We start from the raw sequence: 18,031 nt of genomic DNA, 5'->3' as shown, positions 1-18,031 counted from the left end.
AGATCTGGAAACACCTCGGGTAGGGGTGCTCCGTGCTAGACCTCCACTTGGAGTGCTTTTTTTTTTTTTCTGGCGATGCTCTTGTGAATGTTCATGGCTGGCTGAACGGTGATTTCCCCTCCCATCGCCACCCCCCCCATCGCTGGGGTCGCGGCCCGGGCCCCTGGCACTTGGCTTGAAGCGGGCTCTTAGTGAAGAGGGTGCTGGGTGCCAAGTTCTGAGGGGAAAGCCGGCTCCAAAGGAACTGGGTTCCGATCTGCTGCTCCCGAGGGCCCCGGGGCCAGGGCAGGGCCCTGCCTCTCGGGGACAGGCCCTTTGCCAGGTCCGAAGCCTCTCACGCGTGGACAGAGAGGCGTGTAGTGTTATGGTGCGATTTGGCGGTCCAGCCAGAAGTAGAACCCAAAATGGCCCTGGGCTCTTCCCTGCCAGACTGCGCGTGTGGGGAGGAAGTGCTGTCCGTCCTTCGTGGGGTTCCTTCGGCAATCAGAGGGGCAGTCAAGTTGGGGCCCGGCCTTGGGGGCTCCCCAGCTGGGTGGAGAGAGACCTCGCTGCCCCGTGGCCAAAGGCACTGCCCGCCCCTGTGCAGCGGGTACCCGAGGAGGCTGGTGCCGGGCACTGGAGCGGCGGGAAAGGGATGGGCGTGGCCTAGGCCTGGAAGAACCGCTGGGCAGGGCCTCGGAGGCGGGGTTGAGTTAATGTAGCCTAGCGCCACACAGCTTCTGGAGTGTGTGTGTGTGTGTGTGTGTGTGTGTGTGTGTGTGTATAGCCTAGCGCCACACAGCTTCTGGAGTGTGTGTGTGTGTGTGTGTATAGCCTAGCGCCACACAGCTTCTGGAGTGTGTGTGTGTGTGTGCGTGTGCGCGTGTGTGCGCGCGCCGGTCCTGGGGCTTTAACGCAGCCCAGGCTCTGTCCCAGCGCTGTTTTCGAGGCTGATGCTCCAGCACTTGAGTCACAGCTCCACTTCTGGTGTTTTGGTGGTGGTTCATTGGACATAAGAATCTCACGGACTTTCTGGCCTGGGCTGGCTTTGAACTGTGATCCTCAGACGTCAGCCTTCTGAGTTGCCTGGATTATAGGCATGAGCGACTTGCCGGTGCCTGGCTCAGCTTCTGGATGTTTCATGTCTGGGTGTCAGTGAAGGGAGGTCCCAGGCTGAGGACTGTAGGAAATGGGGGGGCCCAGGCTGGCACGGGTGGGGGGCCCAGGCCGGGCCTGGGCTCGGGGTGGGGTCGGGAGGTGGCCACGGGAGGTGCCGCGTGCCCGGAGGCTGGCGTCTGGTGTGGGGCGGCCCCCCGGCTTGGATGTGAGCAGGAGCCGCGGAGGTCAGGACCCAGGCCACCCCCAGGGCCCAGCGGAGAGGCCCGTGATGTGGAGCGGCCTGCCGGGAGGGGGCGCCCCGTGCACCCAGGGCCTTGTCCCCACTCTGCCCGCGCCCACTCGGCGCTCGGCCTCCGTACCTGGGCCGTGGGACACGAGTCCTAGACGGGGTCGGTGACGGGGAGCTCCTGGGGCGGCCCCGGGGGTCGGGCCCCGCTCTGACGCCGCCTCCCCCCCCCCCCCCCGTCCAGGCCCTGGAGTACAACATCTTTGAAGGCATGGAGTACCGCGGCTCTCCGCTGGTGGTCATCAGCCAGGGCAAGATCGTCCTGGAGGACAGCACCCTGCACGTCACCGAGGGCTCGGGCCGCTACATCCCCCGGAAGCCCTTCCCGGATTTCGTGTACAAGCGCATCAAGGCCCGGAGCCGGGTGAGTGGCCCCCGGGACCCTGGTGCCCTCGGGGGGTGCGGACGCGGAGGTGACCGCGTGTGCGCAGGGCGGGTGTGAGGAGGAAGGTGAACCGGATCCCCACTCCCGGAACCCTGGTGCCCTCGGGGGGTGCGGACGCGGAGATGACCGCGTGTGCGCAGGGCGGTGCGAGGAGGAAGGTGAACCGGATCCCCACTCCCGGAACGTGACACCCGGGTGGAGGAGGGGGCGGTGCACACCCCTCAGCCGGCACGGGAAGGCGTTGCGGGAGGGGGCACTGGGAGTCGGGCTTCAGAGGTGAAGGAAGAGGTTGCCAATGTAAAGAGTGGGGGCAGGAGACGTGGGCAGGGGACTGCGGGGGGGGGGAAGGGGGGGACACAAGAGTCTGAGCTGTAAGGGATTACAGGAAGAGGGGGGTTGGAAATGCAGACAGTGGCATCACACCTCCTTCTAGAGGGTTCTCCTCGGGGTTGAAGGTCAAGTGCCTTACGAGGGGCACGGTGGGGTGGGGGTGGCGGGGTTTTCCGTCACCCACCTCACGGGGAGTCCCCTGGGCTGGACCCCCCCCCCCCCCACGGGTCCGTCTGCCGCCCCTGTCCCCGTCCGGGGCGTCCAGGCCGACGTGGACGGGAGCCCCCCCCTCCCGGCCCGCATCACGGGCGCCCGTTGTGTTGCAGCTGGCGGAGCTGAGAGGGGTCCCCCGAGGCCTGTACGACGGGCCCGTGTGCGAGGTGTCGGTGACCCCCAAGGCGGTGACGCCCGCCTCCTCCGCCAAGACCTCGCCCGCCAAGCAGCAGGCCCCGCCCGTCCGGAACCTGCACCAGTCGGGGTTCAGCTTGTCCGGTAGGGCGGGCTTCGGGGGTCACGGGGGAGGGGAGGGGAGGGCGGGTCCGGCCAGTGTGAGGCCGAGAGTTCAAATCCCGGGGTCAGGAGGGGGAGACACAACAGGTGGGACGGGTCTGGGTTGTGCGTCGCCAGCCCCCTCACCCCCGCCTTTTCTCTCTCCCCCCACCCCCCCACCCCCCAGGTGCTCAGATCGATGACAACATCCCCCGCCGCACCACGCAGCGCATCGTGGCCCCCCCGGGCGGCCGTGCCAACATCACCAGCCTGGGCTAGAGCGCGGGCGGGGCGGGGCGGGCAGCTGAGGACATTCCACGACTCCCCTCTTCCTTTCGGTCACCCCCCTCCCCCCCCTTTTTCTTTTTAAAGAGCCTGTGATAGTTGCTGTGGGCAGCCAGTTCCTGGGGGCTCCCGCCGGTTCCCCCCACCCCTCCCTCACTCCAGCTCTAACTTGGAGTTTCTGAATTTCCACTTCCCTCCACAACCGCGCCCCCCTGCCCTCCCTCCCCCTCCCCCCAGCCACACCTCCCCCCCACGGCGCCTCCTGCCGTGCCCACGACGCCCCCTGCTGGACGCCTCCCCCATCACGGGAAGCAGTGACCTGCCCAGAGCTGCCTTTTTGGGGTTTGTTGTTAATTGTTTTTAAGGTTTTCTTTGTGGGGCTGGGGAGGGATGGGGTTGGAGGAGGATTTTTTTCTTTTTTTTTAAATACTAAATTGGAAAGTCGAATTCTTTATGAATCCACGGGGCTTGAACTGGACAGGCTGAGGATGCAGGGATAGAACCCGGGGCTCACGCGGGGCTGGGTGAGCTCTCGCCCTCCAGTGGGGTTCCCCCCCCCACCCCCCCGCCCACACCTCTGTCTCCTGGATCACCTTGGGCCTGGATTTTGCCGCAGATCCGATCTTTGGGGGGTTTCCTGTGCCGTTTCCCCCTGGCGCCCCCTCTCGTCTCCCCCTGGCTCGTCTGTCATTCAGGGCTCTCTTCAGATCCCCGTCTCTCCCCCGTCTGTCCCAGCCTCGCCCCTCCTGCCCAGAGTCCCAGGACGACTGGTGCTAGCTGCCTGGGGCCAGGTGCAGGGGTGGCCTGACAGCCCGTTCCCCGGGGGCTTAGGACGGGGCCACGCGGTGCCGACACGGGGCTCGGAGTGTAGAACGGGAGCAGGGACCATGGGGTGTGGCCTGGCTGCAGGTGGTGAACCCCGTGAACACAGCCCTGGAACCCACACGCACCGCTGCACTGCCTGCGTCCCCCAGGCCCTGTGGAGGGGGGTGCGTGGTGCCCCGGGCTGCTTTCCCTCCGAGAAGGTGTCTTTTGGAGCAAACAGCAAACACCTGCTCTTCTTGTCCCGTTATTTACAAGGGTTTAACACACGGAGGGAGGGAGGGAGGCCTTCAGGGACTTAGGCAAATCCTTGGAACAAACTCACCCGCATCTCTCTTACTGACCAGCGTCTGTGATCCTAGCTACTCAGGAGGCTGAGGTCCGAGGAATGAGGTTCAGGGCTAGCCTGGGCAGGCAAGAGTTGAGAGACTCTTATCTCCAGTGAACCTCCCCAAAAGCCCGACGTGGAGGTGTGACTGAAGGGGTAGAGCACCAGCCTTGAGCGCAAAGCCCCGAGTTCAAGCCCCAGGTCTCTTAAGTGTGCATTCGCACACACACAAGTCCATTGTAGTTTTGCAAGAGGCAGGGAAATCTTTAACGAGCAGACTTAGTCACTTCAGGGCTGCAGTGGAGGAGAAACAGCGGGGCGGATAGGACTCACGGTCCCCTGGGAAGGCCGCCTTTGTGTCCCCTCCCTCTGGGCATCTCGGTGACACTTTTTCAGTAGCTGGCTCCTTTTTGTCGTTGCTGATGTTGTGTCGGATTTCTTTCCGAAGGTGTTTGCAAGTCCTCGGACGCAAAGCTAGGTTTGCAGGCATTTCTGGCCCCCAGTGTGCTGTGGTTCACCAACAGCGAGCCCCTCCTCCCCCCACACCCTCCACACGGTTTGCCTTTGGGGTTCTGGGGGGTGGGGTGGGGGGCGGCGTTGGGTTGTTGTTGTTTATTTGCTATTTTAAAGGTAAATCGCACTTTTTCCCCCCCAGGAAAAGTAATTGATTGACTTAATATATTTGTCTTTGGGGGGGGGGCGTGTTTCTTTCTCACCCGCACTTCGAGGAAGTTGGACCAGGTCGGAAAGTCACTTTTGGTTTCCGTTCTCAGAAGTGCATGCAGCTCTTCAGGATTCACTGGGCTCCCCGTTCCCCCTTGTCCCGGGTTGTTTGGTCGTGTTGCTTGTGTTCTTGAGAAGTGATTTCAGAGCTGAGGATCTCCGCGGGCCGTGTGCGCATGTTCCCCGTCGGCTTGCTTTCTGTCTGTTCCACGAACGTCCCGTGTAAACGCTGAAGTCAAGGGGCCGCGTCTCAGAGCTGAGCGACCGCAGCGACTTGATGCTCTCCGTCCCCGTAGGGTTTAACGCTAGCTGCCTTTCATCCACGCCTTGTGGTTGTCAGTCGAGAGTGCAACCTTTCGGGGCTAAAGCTAGTTGTGTGCAGCCAGAAAGGTAACTTGGGTTTTTGTTTTTGTAACCACTGTCTCCATGGCAAAATAATTATGGTAAAAGAACAAGTCTCGTGTTTATTATTCCCTAAGAACTCTGTGTTATATTACTATGGAACGTCTAATAAAGCAAAATGTGTTGATTTCAGGGTTGTGTCTGTATTGAGATGCCCAGGAGGCTACTGAGACGGTCCCATTTCCAGAATGTTCCTGACATGTCACGGGTTGCTATTCCATCCTGGTCCCAGGAAGGACCTGGTCTCATTCCAGGCAATCCGAACTCCCAGCCTATGTGGGGCACACAGAACCTGAGTGTCAGAAACATCCAGAATCCGTCCTGCTGAGGTGCAGAAGAGCGACCCACCTGTTGGGCAGAACTGGGTGGGACCTCCCTGGCCCTGGAGGAGGGACTTCCCGGGTGGGGCTCGGGGCTTCCATCCTGCTTGTTTACTGACTGGCCATCTCCGGGGCACTGCCGGAAGCCGGGACCCAAAGGCCTGGCACGGAACAGCCACGCCCACCCCAGCGGCTGGCGGTCGTGTCTCCGTGGCCCACGCTCCCCTTCCTCAAGCTGGAAACACGAATGATGAGACCCCGGGCCCCTCGTACGGCAAAGTCGTTCTCATTCCTTTCTCCTTCCCTACGTGGATGGACAAGATCACACGATAGCACAGCATTGGCCAGAAGCACACAGGCAAATTAGAATAATGGTCTGAGAATATCAGCGATATGAGAGTGGCACATACACACATAGACATAATACACGCGTACATGTGCACTTGGCACGCATATACATTGTTGGTTTTGTTTTTTTGAGATAGGGTTTCATTACATAGCTTTGAACGCCTGGTTTTCTGACCTGCCTTTTAAGGGGTGGCATCATGTCACGTCTAGCCCACAAGTTACTTTACCAAAGAAGCAAACGACTTTCTAGGCATCAAGAAACGATAGGTAATTAGGGTACTGATGGCAAAAGACATAAAATGGATGGTGGAAGACACGCAGGAATTCAGAAGAGAGCGAGAAATAGGTCTGGAAGATTGTCCTCCATCTCTTAAGGATGAAACTACCTAATGAAGGCACCGGCTGAATTCTAAATTCATGTTATCCACTGTCACACATGAACAGGCTCTTGTTTAGGCGGCTGTGGGCAAAGAGGGTGGAAAATGCTGGAAAAGAAGCTGCAGGTAGGCGGGGCCAGGAAGCAGACCACGGGCAGGTCTGAATCTTGTAGAAGGGACCACCCGGTCACAACCCACGAGGGAACAGAGCTGCATTCCTGTAGGCAGGCAGGCTGAGATGTCTCCCCCTCACAAGAAAAGGGGCCCCAAGCAGGGTAACAAATACAAAGGGAAATTAATTTCAGCACATTCTATAGATCCTGGGGCAACTGTATCGCTGTGGTAAAAACTAAAGATGTGCATCTACAGCAAGTATATGTGTAATTTCTTAGGATGATCTCGAAGGAGGAGGTATGAAGTTAGGTCATTGGTGCTGGTGAGCGCCCTCTGCTGGACAGGGATGTATTCTTCGAGGACTCACAGGGTGGGTGGGTGTCCTGGGGGGTCGCTTGGGCCCTACCCACTGCAGGGATGGATGGGGGCATCCGGGCCTGGGGGGGGGCAGGGAGACGGGCTTACCAGATCCACCACGCCCTCACCAGCTTTCCACAGACACGGTGTCGGGACCCGAGTGACCCTGGTTCTGCTGTTGGTTTCCCTCAGGTGTTGATGGACACAACTCAGTGCTCACCAAGGGTTACTCCAATGGCCGACTTACAGCCAATCCTCAGCCTCACCTCCCATCCTCTGCCTGCCGTTCCGTTCCTGCAGCTCTCAGCCAGCCCCCCAGACCATCCCGTCCTTGGGGTTCCTGGAAAAACAGCCCGTGGCGGGGTTGCTTTGTTCCGTTGTTGACAAAGGTCTTGTCCCTTGGCTTGGAATGTGCCCGGAACCCGGCTGCTTAACCGGAGCAGGTCTGCAGCTCTCCACTGGGGGGCAGCAGCGTCCAGGCTGTGTGGGGGCCAAGTCTTGCAGCCTGTCTCCCTGCCATGCCTGGGGCTGGGTCCGTCCCTGCCGGCCTGCCAGGCACCGGTATGGTTCACACCCCGTCAGTGTGGAGGCCGAAGGGCACCCGTCAGGACGCGGTTCGTGCACGCACTTTGTGTAGATGTATGGAGTGAGAATCTCCGGCATTCCCGGGTAAGTGAGGCTTCCTGGTGTACGGCCTTTTTTCCTGAGAGGCTTGCTAAGGAGTGTTTGATGCTCGTTTGCACCAGAATGACCCCATTTTCCTTTCTCTAGTCTCAGGGTTGTTTTTTTTTTTTTTGTAGAGGTGTCACCTCCTCAATTATTCCAGCTGCAGTATTAAGTATATCTAAGTATTTTAAAAGGTTGTCAGGGGCAGGGAAGGTGGCTTAGTGGTAGAGTGCTTTGCCTAGCATGCATGAAGCCCTGGGTTCGATTCCTCAGCACCACATACATAGAAAAAGCTGGACGTGGGGCCGTGGCTCAAGTTGGGAGAGTGCTAGCCTTGAGCAAAAAGAAGGTTAGGGACAGTGCCCAGGCCCTGAGTTCAAACCTCAGTACCGGCGTGTGTGCACACATACACAAGTAAATAAATCACAAAATGGCTTTATGGTAGTAAAGTAATAAAAAGGTTGTCAAGAGCACCGGTGACAAGAGTGGCGATTCTTCAAAACCCAGGCACTTGAACAGTTATGGAGTGCTGGGCATGGTTCTAAGCGTCTAACATATTTACCCAGGGAACGGTCACAACATGGTTTGAAGGCTTTCATAGATTAGGAACTGATGCCCACAGAGTTTAAATAATTTTCCCGAGTGTAGACAACTAGCAGACTGCTTCGCTGGGAGTGAAGCCAGGATGTCATTACATTCTACATTTCCAGCCACCAGGCTGTCTCTGTACTGTTGCACCCACTTACCAATCCATTTGGGAAAAGAGGAGACTAGATTTTATTACAGTTATCAGATGGATTTAATAGTTTGTTAAACAAATTTTGAAAACCGAGTCTTTAATAGTTTTGCCAAGGAGACCGAGAGGCAACGTTCCCTGCTTCCAGTAGAGGGCGCGCCCGGCACACAAATCCACCGCTTTCCTCATCTCAGTCGTTTCGCACCGATGGCAGCCCCCCCCACCCCCCACCACACGGGGCTGTGCTCAGTGCAAGAAGAGTCAACACTTGCAAATGGGCTGCGGGGGCCAGCAACAAGGAGCCCCGCTCTCCCTAGGGCCTGGCCTTTCTCAAGGATGGGAGACTGGGCAGGGCAAGGGAGATGCGTCTGTGTCTGGGTGGGCATAAGACGCCAGTGGGGCGTTCTGGGGCGCTGCCCGAAGGAGAGCTGGTCAGGACATCCCGGGGGTGAGTCAGCTCCCGGTCTGACCCGCTCAGGGGCCCCTGGATGAGATCCCCCCCCCCCGGGGGACTCGGAAAGGAGGGGGAAGAATTGACGGGAAGGGGCTCTGTGTGGAAGGCCGGGAGGGAAGCTGGGGAGAACGGCTTCACTGCCTTTCCCCGGTGTTCACGTGGCTGTGCGTATGTGCGTGTGCTTGTGTGTGTGTGTGCGTGTGTGTGCATGGTGTGGCCTTGTGACCCGTGGAAAAACTGCTCAGCTATTAACAGAGAAACGCGACACTACGAACACACCCAGAGAGAGACAGACAGAGGGACAGAATGAGGACGGTTGGAAGGACACCGCCTCCGCTGGCTTCTGTTTTGAAGTGGCACTGACTCTCAGGTGTGAGGACAGATTACCCAGCAGCCACGGCCGTGAAAGCAGCTGGGAAGTTCTTGATAATCGCAGCTCCCTCATCCCGAGCCTCTGGGGGTGGGAAGGGAGCGCGAGCCCCACTTTCTCCCAGCGGCTCTCAGGACTCGACCCCGGGAAGGGCTTCTTGCCCGTGTTGCCATCCTGCGGTGCCTCTTGGGGATGCAGAAGGCACTGCTAGTGGGGTTCTTTTTCCCTCGGTGCTGGGGGTCGATCTCCGAGCCCCACCCCAGCCCCGCTGCCAGGGCTTCCTGACCCCAGCCAGACACCTTCGATGCCACTGTGTTCAGGAGCCCAGAAGCCGCCTCGGTCGGCTCAGGCTGCCATACAAAGTGCCAAGGACTTAACCGCACACATTTGTTTGCGAGTGGCTCTGCCGGCCTAGGTTCAAGTGGGGCCTTGCTCCCTGGCTTTCCTGCTGTGCGTTCATGGCGGGGGGGGGGGGGGAGACAGAGAGAGAGGGAGACACAGAGAGAAAGGGAGAGATGAGTGAGCGAGACAGAGACAGGGAGGGAGGGAGGGAGGGAGGGAGGGAGGGAGGGAGAGATCTGCCATCAAGACCACGAATCCTATCAGATCAGGCTGCACACAGTAGGCCTCATTTAAGCTTCATTCCAGCCATCGCCACCCGCTCTGCACAGCCCCCGGGGGTCAGGGGTCAGCACGCGAGATGACAGAGGGGCGGATCTGAACGTGCACACTCCGGGAAGGGAGCTGGCCCAGCGAGTTCGCTTTCTCCCGCAGCAAGGGGTGTGCGGCGCCGCCCCGCGTGGCTGCGCCTCCCAGACCCGTTCACTGGGAGCAGGAGAGCTGGGAAATGTCGGGGTAACGGCCCGATCCAGGGAGGGGAAGCACTCATTCTCCGGGGCAGGGGTGTGGCGGGAGGAGCTGCGGCTGAGGCAGGGTCCGGGCACACCAGAGCAAGCCACAAAGAACAGACACCCCCAGGCCGGGCGGCGCCAGCAGCCACCACGCCCTTCCGGAGGTGTCATTCCACAGAAGTGCCCAGCGGCGGAGGGAGGACCTGCACACCAGGGGCCGGCAGAGGGGCGCGCCGGCTCGTTCCAGCATGTTCTCCTGAGCCTTCACATGCTCTTCCTGTGGAGAGCGTGGGGGTCCTGATTTCTTCTCAGGGGGACACCGGTTGTGACCGGATCGGGGTCCTCCCCGCCCCCCCCCCATGCGCTGTCAGCTTCCGGGGAGAGCTGGGCCTTGGGAGGGGGAGGGGACAAAGAGGCCATGTTTGGGCTGGGGAGAGGACGCTGGTTTCAGCCTTCACCTCACCCCGAGGACCTTCCCAGCCGCCTCGGCACCGCAGCGCCCTCCAGCGAATGAATGCACGCGGGGCGCGGTGCGCGGTGCGGAGCTCGCCCCGCACTGATCGCCACGGACGCGGCTTTATCGGTGACTGGGGCTAGCAGCCATCGTGGGCGTGGAGTTTCCTAGCGACACGGGCCTCCGGTCCCTTCCATGTCTCACAGGTCTACTTCTGGGTACCCGGCAGCAGCCCCAGAGACAGAAATCTATACTGGGCACAAGAATCAAGTCACCCCCCCCCCCACCCCAAATCCGCCTTCTACCCAGGCTGTGGCAGGCAAGTGCTGATGGACAGGATTTGATGGACAGCTACTTGACAAAATAACTCCCACAGCAAACATTATTTAACTGGTCTCCGTTGCTGAACCGCGGAAGACCTAGGGGACATTAAAAAAAAAATCACAAATAACTGGCTGTCGTTTGGAAATTCTGAGTTAGTGTAGCTATGGGCTGGACATCGAAATTTACAATAAAATCCACGTGGTCATAGTTAAGGTGTTTTCTTTTCAGGATCAACACATGCACAAATTCTCTTAAACCCACCATAAATAAGATACAGAGCAATGTCGCCATCTTGAAGACTTTTATGGTGTTGGCCGTTTGAGCTGTTGTGGATTTTTCTTTCAACAGGCTGGAGGGGTCCCACCTTCTCCGCTGCAGGAGAGAGAGCACTGAACAGAAACCCAAGGAAATTCCAACAGGAGACCCAGAGACACAACCCCATGCGCAAGGAAGAGAAATCATTTTTCTTTAAAAAGTAAAAAAAAAAAAAAAAAAAAAAGGAAAACAGGTGATACAGATGATCGAAAAGCAAGTCCAGATAGAAAATATCCTAAAATGGGATTGTTCTAAGAGCTAAAAAATAGGGAATGAGGCTTTCTTGGCCAAGAACAGCATCTGATGACACGTGAGAGTCTCTAATGGCCATACTTGAGGGTTTGCGCAGAGGGGAGGAAATAAGACACCATTCATTCGGTCCAAATGAGTTAAATTATGATTACTGCCAGATGTCCCCAGGCAAAGAAAGAAAAAAAAAGACTTCAAGCCAATGGGGGAGGCTGTCTCTTTTTTGTGAGGCTCTTGTTCTGCAAGGTCATTGTTGCAGTAGGCCTATTACAACAGCGAGATTCTAATTAAGGTATCTCCAGCCCTAGGGCCAGCTCCCAGAGGGGACTTCAGAAAGCTCCGAGGATGAAAGTTTTGTGCCTTTATAGCATTGGGCTTAGTCAAGAGGGTAGGGAGTATCTCCCTGGAGAAATGGCAGCCCTGTCTCCTTTTTTGAACTGGTTTGGAAGGCAGGCTTGTTTTCCTGTCCTCACAAGCCCCCTCTCTTGCACCTCCTTAGGGGACACCCCCTTTCTTGCTGTCCATCCCCTTTTAGGCAGCACAAGGAACAGCACTGAGATTCAGACGCGGGTGGAAGGTCACGATGAGGAATTCCTGGGAGCTTCTCCATGTGTCGGGACCATGGGCGCGACCACCAGGGCCACGGGCGTGGCCGAGGGTTCTCCAATGCAAGCAGAGCCACACCCAGAAAGAGAGGAGGTTGGGAGGACAAAAATGAAGATCCATAACGGAATCTCACAGGCGCTTTTCAGGTTTGCAGAGTGCAGCAGGGGACGTGGAAATTCTACACTTGTGGGTTCCCCTAAAAATAGTCAAGAATGCAGACTACAGGCTGCAGAAGTAGCTACAACAGGGACACTGATCTAGCAGCAGAAATGACTTGTGCGTACTGTTCCACTGAAAAATTGGGACACCATGGTGGTTTGCACCAAGAGGTTTCAAGATTCCAGAGGGCTTCAAGAGCCCATTCTCTCTGGAGAAGAGGCCCTGACTTCCTGTCCTAAAACACCCCATTTGGTGTTAAAGGGCAATTTTGGTATTATTGCCACTCCATTTTCTGTGTGTGTCTCCTGCTGGACTGAAGTTCAGGCTGGATGAGTTTTGGTTCGCAGGTCGCAGGTGCTCGGCGATGATTCAGTAACTGAGTGGGTTGAATCAAGCAGAGCGCGCTCACCGAGCCTTGCACCTGCCATGCAAGGAGCTTTGCAGTCGTGCGGCCTCCGTCCGGCTGGTGGCAGTCTCGGCCAGATGCAGACAGCCAAGCAGCTGGAGATGGCTTGCTCCCATCCTCTAATGCTGTTGGCTTGCCTCTCCAGAAGCAAGGGATCCGGCAGCGGCAGGTACGTGGTGGGCACAGGCTTGCCCCTTGACACAGGAGTGGGTCCGATGCCTGAGGATGGACTCAGCTCCCCAGGACGCATTCTTCCGGCCTTTTATGCTGGATTGCAAGATGTTAGCTCACTGAGCCCCACTTACCGAGTCACAGTAGATGCCACCCAGTCATTTTTGACTGCACAAAACCAATAACCCAAACCACTACTTTGTCAACAACCTACTATCTGGCTAACTAACCAATCAACCAACCAACAGCCAACAAACTAACCAATCAGACAAATCCTGCTCACATTCAGTTCTAAAATACCTCCGTTGTAAAGTGCTGAGTAGCAGAGAGTATTTCCTGATAGGGAGCGGCTCAAAGTGATCAGAGCTCTGATCAAAGGGAAAGTGTCTCTTTTAAAGAAATTAAACGTTTTCTTTTTGTTGTAAACGTTGTACGTTCAGCGCAGAAATCTAAACGATGCAGGTGAGCCAGAAGTTAAAAAAAATCCATAATGACACCAACAAACACATTTGTAGCCATAAGCAGATAAATATATAATACTGTTAGATTAAAGAGGTGATGGGCAGATTGTTTTCTACAGCAAGATTCACTTTTTATCTTAGAATGCGCATAAAAAATGGCCATATAAGAGTTCACAGATGGATGTGGCAGCGGGAATTTGACCAGTTCTCCGTGGATGAATTGCAGGTTGTTCAAACCACCACGCAATGCAGTTAGCTAGGTTGTGGGCAGAGCTTGGAGGAATAGTATGATGCTGTCTGCAAAAGAAACGCACAGAAGCCCACTTTTTGGGATCTGAGACAAAATACATTTTAAATTTTGACATGGATTGGCTACCGTATTGTCCAAAGTAGTTACAAGACTCGATAGCCTGCATCCATTATGATAGCTATTGTTTTACTGACATATTAATTCTGTACAGACATTACAAAAATCTGTTGAGAAGTAAGAGAGGTCACAGCATGAGACATTCTGTTACACCCGGCCCCATCCAATCAATGCAATCAAGGTCAGGGGAGCCCATCGCCAACTTCAAGAGTGACTCAAAACGAGTGTCTGCCTATTCCTTGGCAAACACAGGAAGTATCAGCCCTATGCCGACAGAGAGAGGGCAGTAGTATCAGCCCTATGCGGTATCATCCCTATGCCGACAGAGAGAGGGCAGTGCAGAGCAGTAGCTCAGCACAGGCATGGCTGCCCAAGTCCCAGAAGGAATTCTCTCCAAGTCTGACAGACAGATGTGTTTACTCCACATTGGCTTCGTCATCCTGGCACCCTGAGTTTGCAGCTTGAGGTGCCGTGCTGTTTCGGGTGGCGGGGGGGCATCCCTGGTCTGGTCCATGGATAGTGATCCACTGGCAATTGTGACGGAACTCGATCAGGATGGGTGTCCTTGTGCTGTGCATGTGTCGTGACCTCTCAGCTGCGTGCTTCCTTGGATCCACTTGACTAACCTTGATGTTCTCTTAGGCAGCGTCCTTGGCTTTCCTGCCAGTTCCCCGAGCTTGTCGCCATCCCTTGAACACATTTCGAGTGAGTGAGAGGGGGTTGCTGTCGCTTGCTGTCAAAAGCCTCATCTGCTACGCTTGGCCTTGTCGGGCTCTCCTTGCACCTGCACAGCTGAGCCGGCCTTCCGCCGGGCCCTGGGCCGGATTTCCAGCCATTGGAGCCACAGCACGATGATCAAGTGACTCACGAGAGCCAAGCAATGGATCCGCTGCAGTTTGTCGGTTGTTTGGGACGGCTTGCTCCTGGTGGCTGGCACACGGGGCCTGCGTCGGCACAGGCTGGTGTGAGCCTTGGAATCAGATGCCTCCTCGCACGAGAGCTGCCGGGTTGGGGCTGGCGCAGGGACAACTTAGCTTCAGGAAGTGTTGTTGCATGGCTGACTAGGAAGGTTGGACTTGGAGGCTGGGGGCCCACTGCTCGGGGCTGCTCAAGGTCAGGTCAAGGGTTCGATGCTGTCTAAGCTCCCCAGTCTGTGACTACTTCAGGGATAGTTTATGGTATGCTGATTTCAGGGCCAGAGAAGGAAAGGAATTTATGACTCCTGACACAGAGGTATACTAAAATTTATGTATTGCTTATCTGAAAGTCAAATTAAGTTGTATGTATTGTAGGTTAATTTAAAAAAAATCTGACAAGTTCGGGCATATCTGTGTTCACTGGTGGTCAGTCCTTCGTGTCCAGCCAGGGAGGCAGGAGCAGGAGAAACCTAGGAGGGCAGTCGCGGAAGTGTTGCTAGGTGGCTGAGGGGCTGTAGGCATTGGTGGGCTCTGGACACAGCCGTACAGACGGCGCGTGGGCCCCCGGTGTGCTGCCCGCAAGCAGCAGCAGACACCCCAGCAGCAGGTCAGTGCCCTGCCCAGATCTGCATCCGGTGAGCCGAGGGGCCCCAGGCAGGAGTGAAAGCAGAGTCCTGAAATGTGGACGAAATTCTCCTCTTTCTTTTGCTTCCCTACCCCTTCTCTCTGAGTCCTCCCAGCCATTACCCTGCAGTGGAGGGCAGTCCTCTGCATTCTAGACACATCTGGTTATCTAGAGTGAGGTGTGTGTACTTGGCAAGACACTGACAAATACAGGTACAATGGCATATTCTTGATTTATAAGCCTGTGAATTGCAGTTCGCAGCTCAGCATATAATGGATGAGTAAGAAATGAATTAAATAGTTGCTGAAGATTCAGAGGTATAGGCATGGTGAATTGATCCTAAAATAATGGGAGTCAAAGACACTGGGGGATGTCACAGGAAAACTTTTTTGATCCAAGTATAAATAATGTGGTGTTAGATAAGACATTGTGCCGAGCGCCGAGGAGAAGGCAGTGAAAGACAGATTACTGTGCTGATAAAGTTTGTTTTATTCTCGTTGCGCCTCCATTCGCAGCATTAATCATAGCATCTAGGTATTATTCTCTTCCATATATCTCAGATGATGAAGCATATGCAGCGCTCAGAGGAGATGAGGATTTCTAGCAGTGTGAGCATAAAAGCGAAGATGGATGCTCTTCAGTCGTTTGCTCGGCATTCGTTTATTACATGTTACGTGCAAGATAGCATAGGGCCTGGGGTCTGAGTCACGAAGGCTGAAGCGATTCTCCAGATGGAGTACACCAGCGCAGATGTGTGCTTCTCAAGGGACTCACAGAGCATTCCTTCGGGGATCCGTGAGCTGAGTTCCCAGTCTCCGTCAGGCCTGGAGTGTCAGAGCCTGTTGCATCCGGGACATGGGTTGAGAAGACAAGAGGCCAACTGCGATTCCCGTTGTTACCTGGGTTTGCTGATGAACATCGCTCCATCTCATTGCTCCCATTTCAGGAGCTGCTAGAGGAAGCGTCACACCCCCCCCCCCCCCCCTGTCACAGCGAGGGATTCTGGGAAAGCAACTCGCTTCAGCCATAGCTACAGTAAATCTGCTGGGAGACTCAGGTTCAAGGTGGCCCAGTCTCTCATTTTGGGGGTTGGATTAGTCATTAGATCTGGGGACTTCTCTGCCATGACTACTTTTATGTATCACTTGACTGGACCACGAGGTGCCCAGATATGTGTTGGCGTATTATTGGGGATGGGCCTGCGAGGCGGAGCTGACAGTGCTGGAACTCTAAGCCAGGGAAGGGCAAGGATTGTAGGTATGTGCCAGGATCTGGGGAGGGGGTAGAATGGAGCAGACTGGTTTCATTTTATCAGGGACTATCCAGTTTCCCTTTGTCAGTTTCTTGACTTTTTTAATGTAGCCTTTTGCGTTTTGTTAAAAAAAACCAACTTGGACTAGTGTGTTTCCCGGTCTTCACAACCGAAAGCTGAGACCACAGGCACACACCGTTTTATGCCCAGTTGAGATGGGGGGTTCTCTGTACTAGGGCTGGCTGCAAGTGGTGTTCCCCGATCTCTGTGGCTAGGGTGTGAGTCACTGTGCACAGTGCTCCCGTGTGGATTTCTCACACAGCCCGTCTACACGGCACGGACACTGCTTTGATCTGAAAACCCTGCCAAAGCCCTTTCTGGAATTGAATTCCCCCTTGTGGGACGTTGGGAGGAGCAGCCAGGTGGGGCCTGCAGAGGGCTCGAGTGGGCTAGCTGGAGAGCAGCACGACTGCTACCAAAGCCAGCAGACGCTGTCCCCCGTGTCCCTGCCATCTCTCCTGCCTGAACTCATCCCCTGAATCTCAACCCGCCCAGCCTCCAAAACCATGAGACGAAAAAGCGTTTGTTCTTTATAAATTACCCAGTCTGAGGTGCTCAGTTATAGTAAAGGAAAACCAACTAAGACAAACACTACTGACAGAAAAAAAAAAGAAGAATCCGATTTTTAATGTGAAGTTCAAATCCTCACAGGAAGTTTAAAAGATACGGCTCACGATGCATAATTGCTTGCAGATACATTGCCTTTGATTACATTTAGCGAGACTATTTCTTTGATTGAATGCATCCTTAAGGACCCACTCCACAGATGGGCATAATTTGCTCCCTCCCTCCCCCTTGGAGTGCAGGACTCTGGTGAATGAAGAAGGATCCTGCGTGGAGTGGGGCCCGAGATCTGACCGTGGGAGCAATCTGGGCCAATGAGCGGATGGAAGAGGCCCACGGCAACTCTCTTCTACAGGGCTGGCATTGCTGGAAACCACTCCAGATGTTTCATTTCCCCGTGTCCTCCAGTGTCCCTGTGAGGGGCGTGCCTGGTCCCTGGGCGGCCAGGGAGCCACACCTAGCTTTGATAGATGGAGGGACTGGCTAGGGTCACAGCTGGTAAAGCTTCTCGCAGAGTGAACGCGTTTGTCTGCGTCCAGCTCCTTAGCTAAGTCTTCATCACTCTCCTGTGGGTCACCATGGAGCTGCAGGATTGCAGAGTTCATGGTGGACGTGCTCACTGGGAGCGTGCAGTAGGGGTGAGGTTTGAGGGTTTTTAGTTTCTCCAGGCTTTACCAAGGAAGATGTATTGTGTGGTGCATTAGCTTGGCAAAGGCAAAGGTGGTGTGCTATAAGGAGGATTTAATTGCTTTCCGTTTTCTTTTCAAAGTAAAGAGCTTTCTAGGGAAACCAGCCGCATTTCAAAAGGTCAAAGCTGGTGGCTTGTGGGAAGAGAGGGAGAGATTGATTTATGGGACTGGAGGAGAAAACACAGCTCCGGAATGACAATGCGAGCTCTGAAGGGCTGCGGCTTGGCTGACTCTGATGCGCGTCTGTGTAGGTGCTGGCTAGGAAGGGCTTGCGGGAGTGACTAAATCACTTAGGAAGGCTGAGGTGGACATTCACAGGAGGAATAGAAAAATGTAAAGCCCCAGTGGGCAGAGAAATAGTTCTTTGGTTAATATGAAGACTAAGACCCCACCTAACTTATTTGCCCCATCAGTAGATACTTTCAAGCTCTTGCTTTGTGCCTGGTATTGTGTCTCACCAGGAATTGCCACAGACAAAATCAGCACTGGATCCCACCAGTGTTTAACATTTGTGGGCTCTGCCCTTGAACATCCCACCAACCGTGGACCAAAAATATTTGGGGAAGGGCTGGGAATCTGGCTTAGTGGTAGAGTGCTTGCCTTGCATGCACGAAGCTCTGGGTTTGATTCCTCAGTACCACATACACAGAAAAAGCCAGAAGTGGTGTGCG

General features: G+C 55.5%; 1 protein-coding gene across 2 annotated transcripts in view; it reads left to right on the top strand.

Moving 5' to 3' along the window:
* Positions 1-3,093, top strand: part of Dpysl2 (dihydropyrimidinase like 2) — a 72,029-nt gene extending 68,936 nt beyond the window's left edge. For both annotated transcript variants that reach the window (XM_048330818.1, XM_048330819.1), the window contains exons 12-14: positions 1,569-1,748; positions 2,426-2,591; positions 2,776-3,093. In XM_048330818.1, coding sequence (XP_048186775.1) covers positions 1,569-1,748; positions 2,426-2,591; positions 2,776-2,867 — 438 coding nt within the window. In that variant the 3' untranslated portion in view covers positions 2,868-3,093. The remainder of the gene's footprint in view (positions 1-1,568; positions 1,749-2,425; positions 2,592-2,775) is intronic.
* Positions 3,094-18,031: the final 14,938 nt, after the last annotated feature.

Source organism: Perognathus longimembris, chromosome 21 (genome assembly GCF_023159225.1).
Source record: "Perognathus longimembris pacificus isolate PPM17 chromosome 21, ASM2315922v1, whole genome shotgun sequence".
NCBI lineage: Eukaryota > Metazoa > Chordata > Mammalia > Rodentia > Heteromyidae > Perognathus > Perognathus longimembris.
Note: the sequence above shows the minus strand (reverse complement) of the source record. Positions and strands in the feature narration are given on the sequence as shown.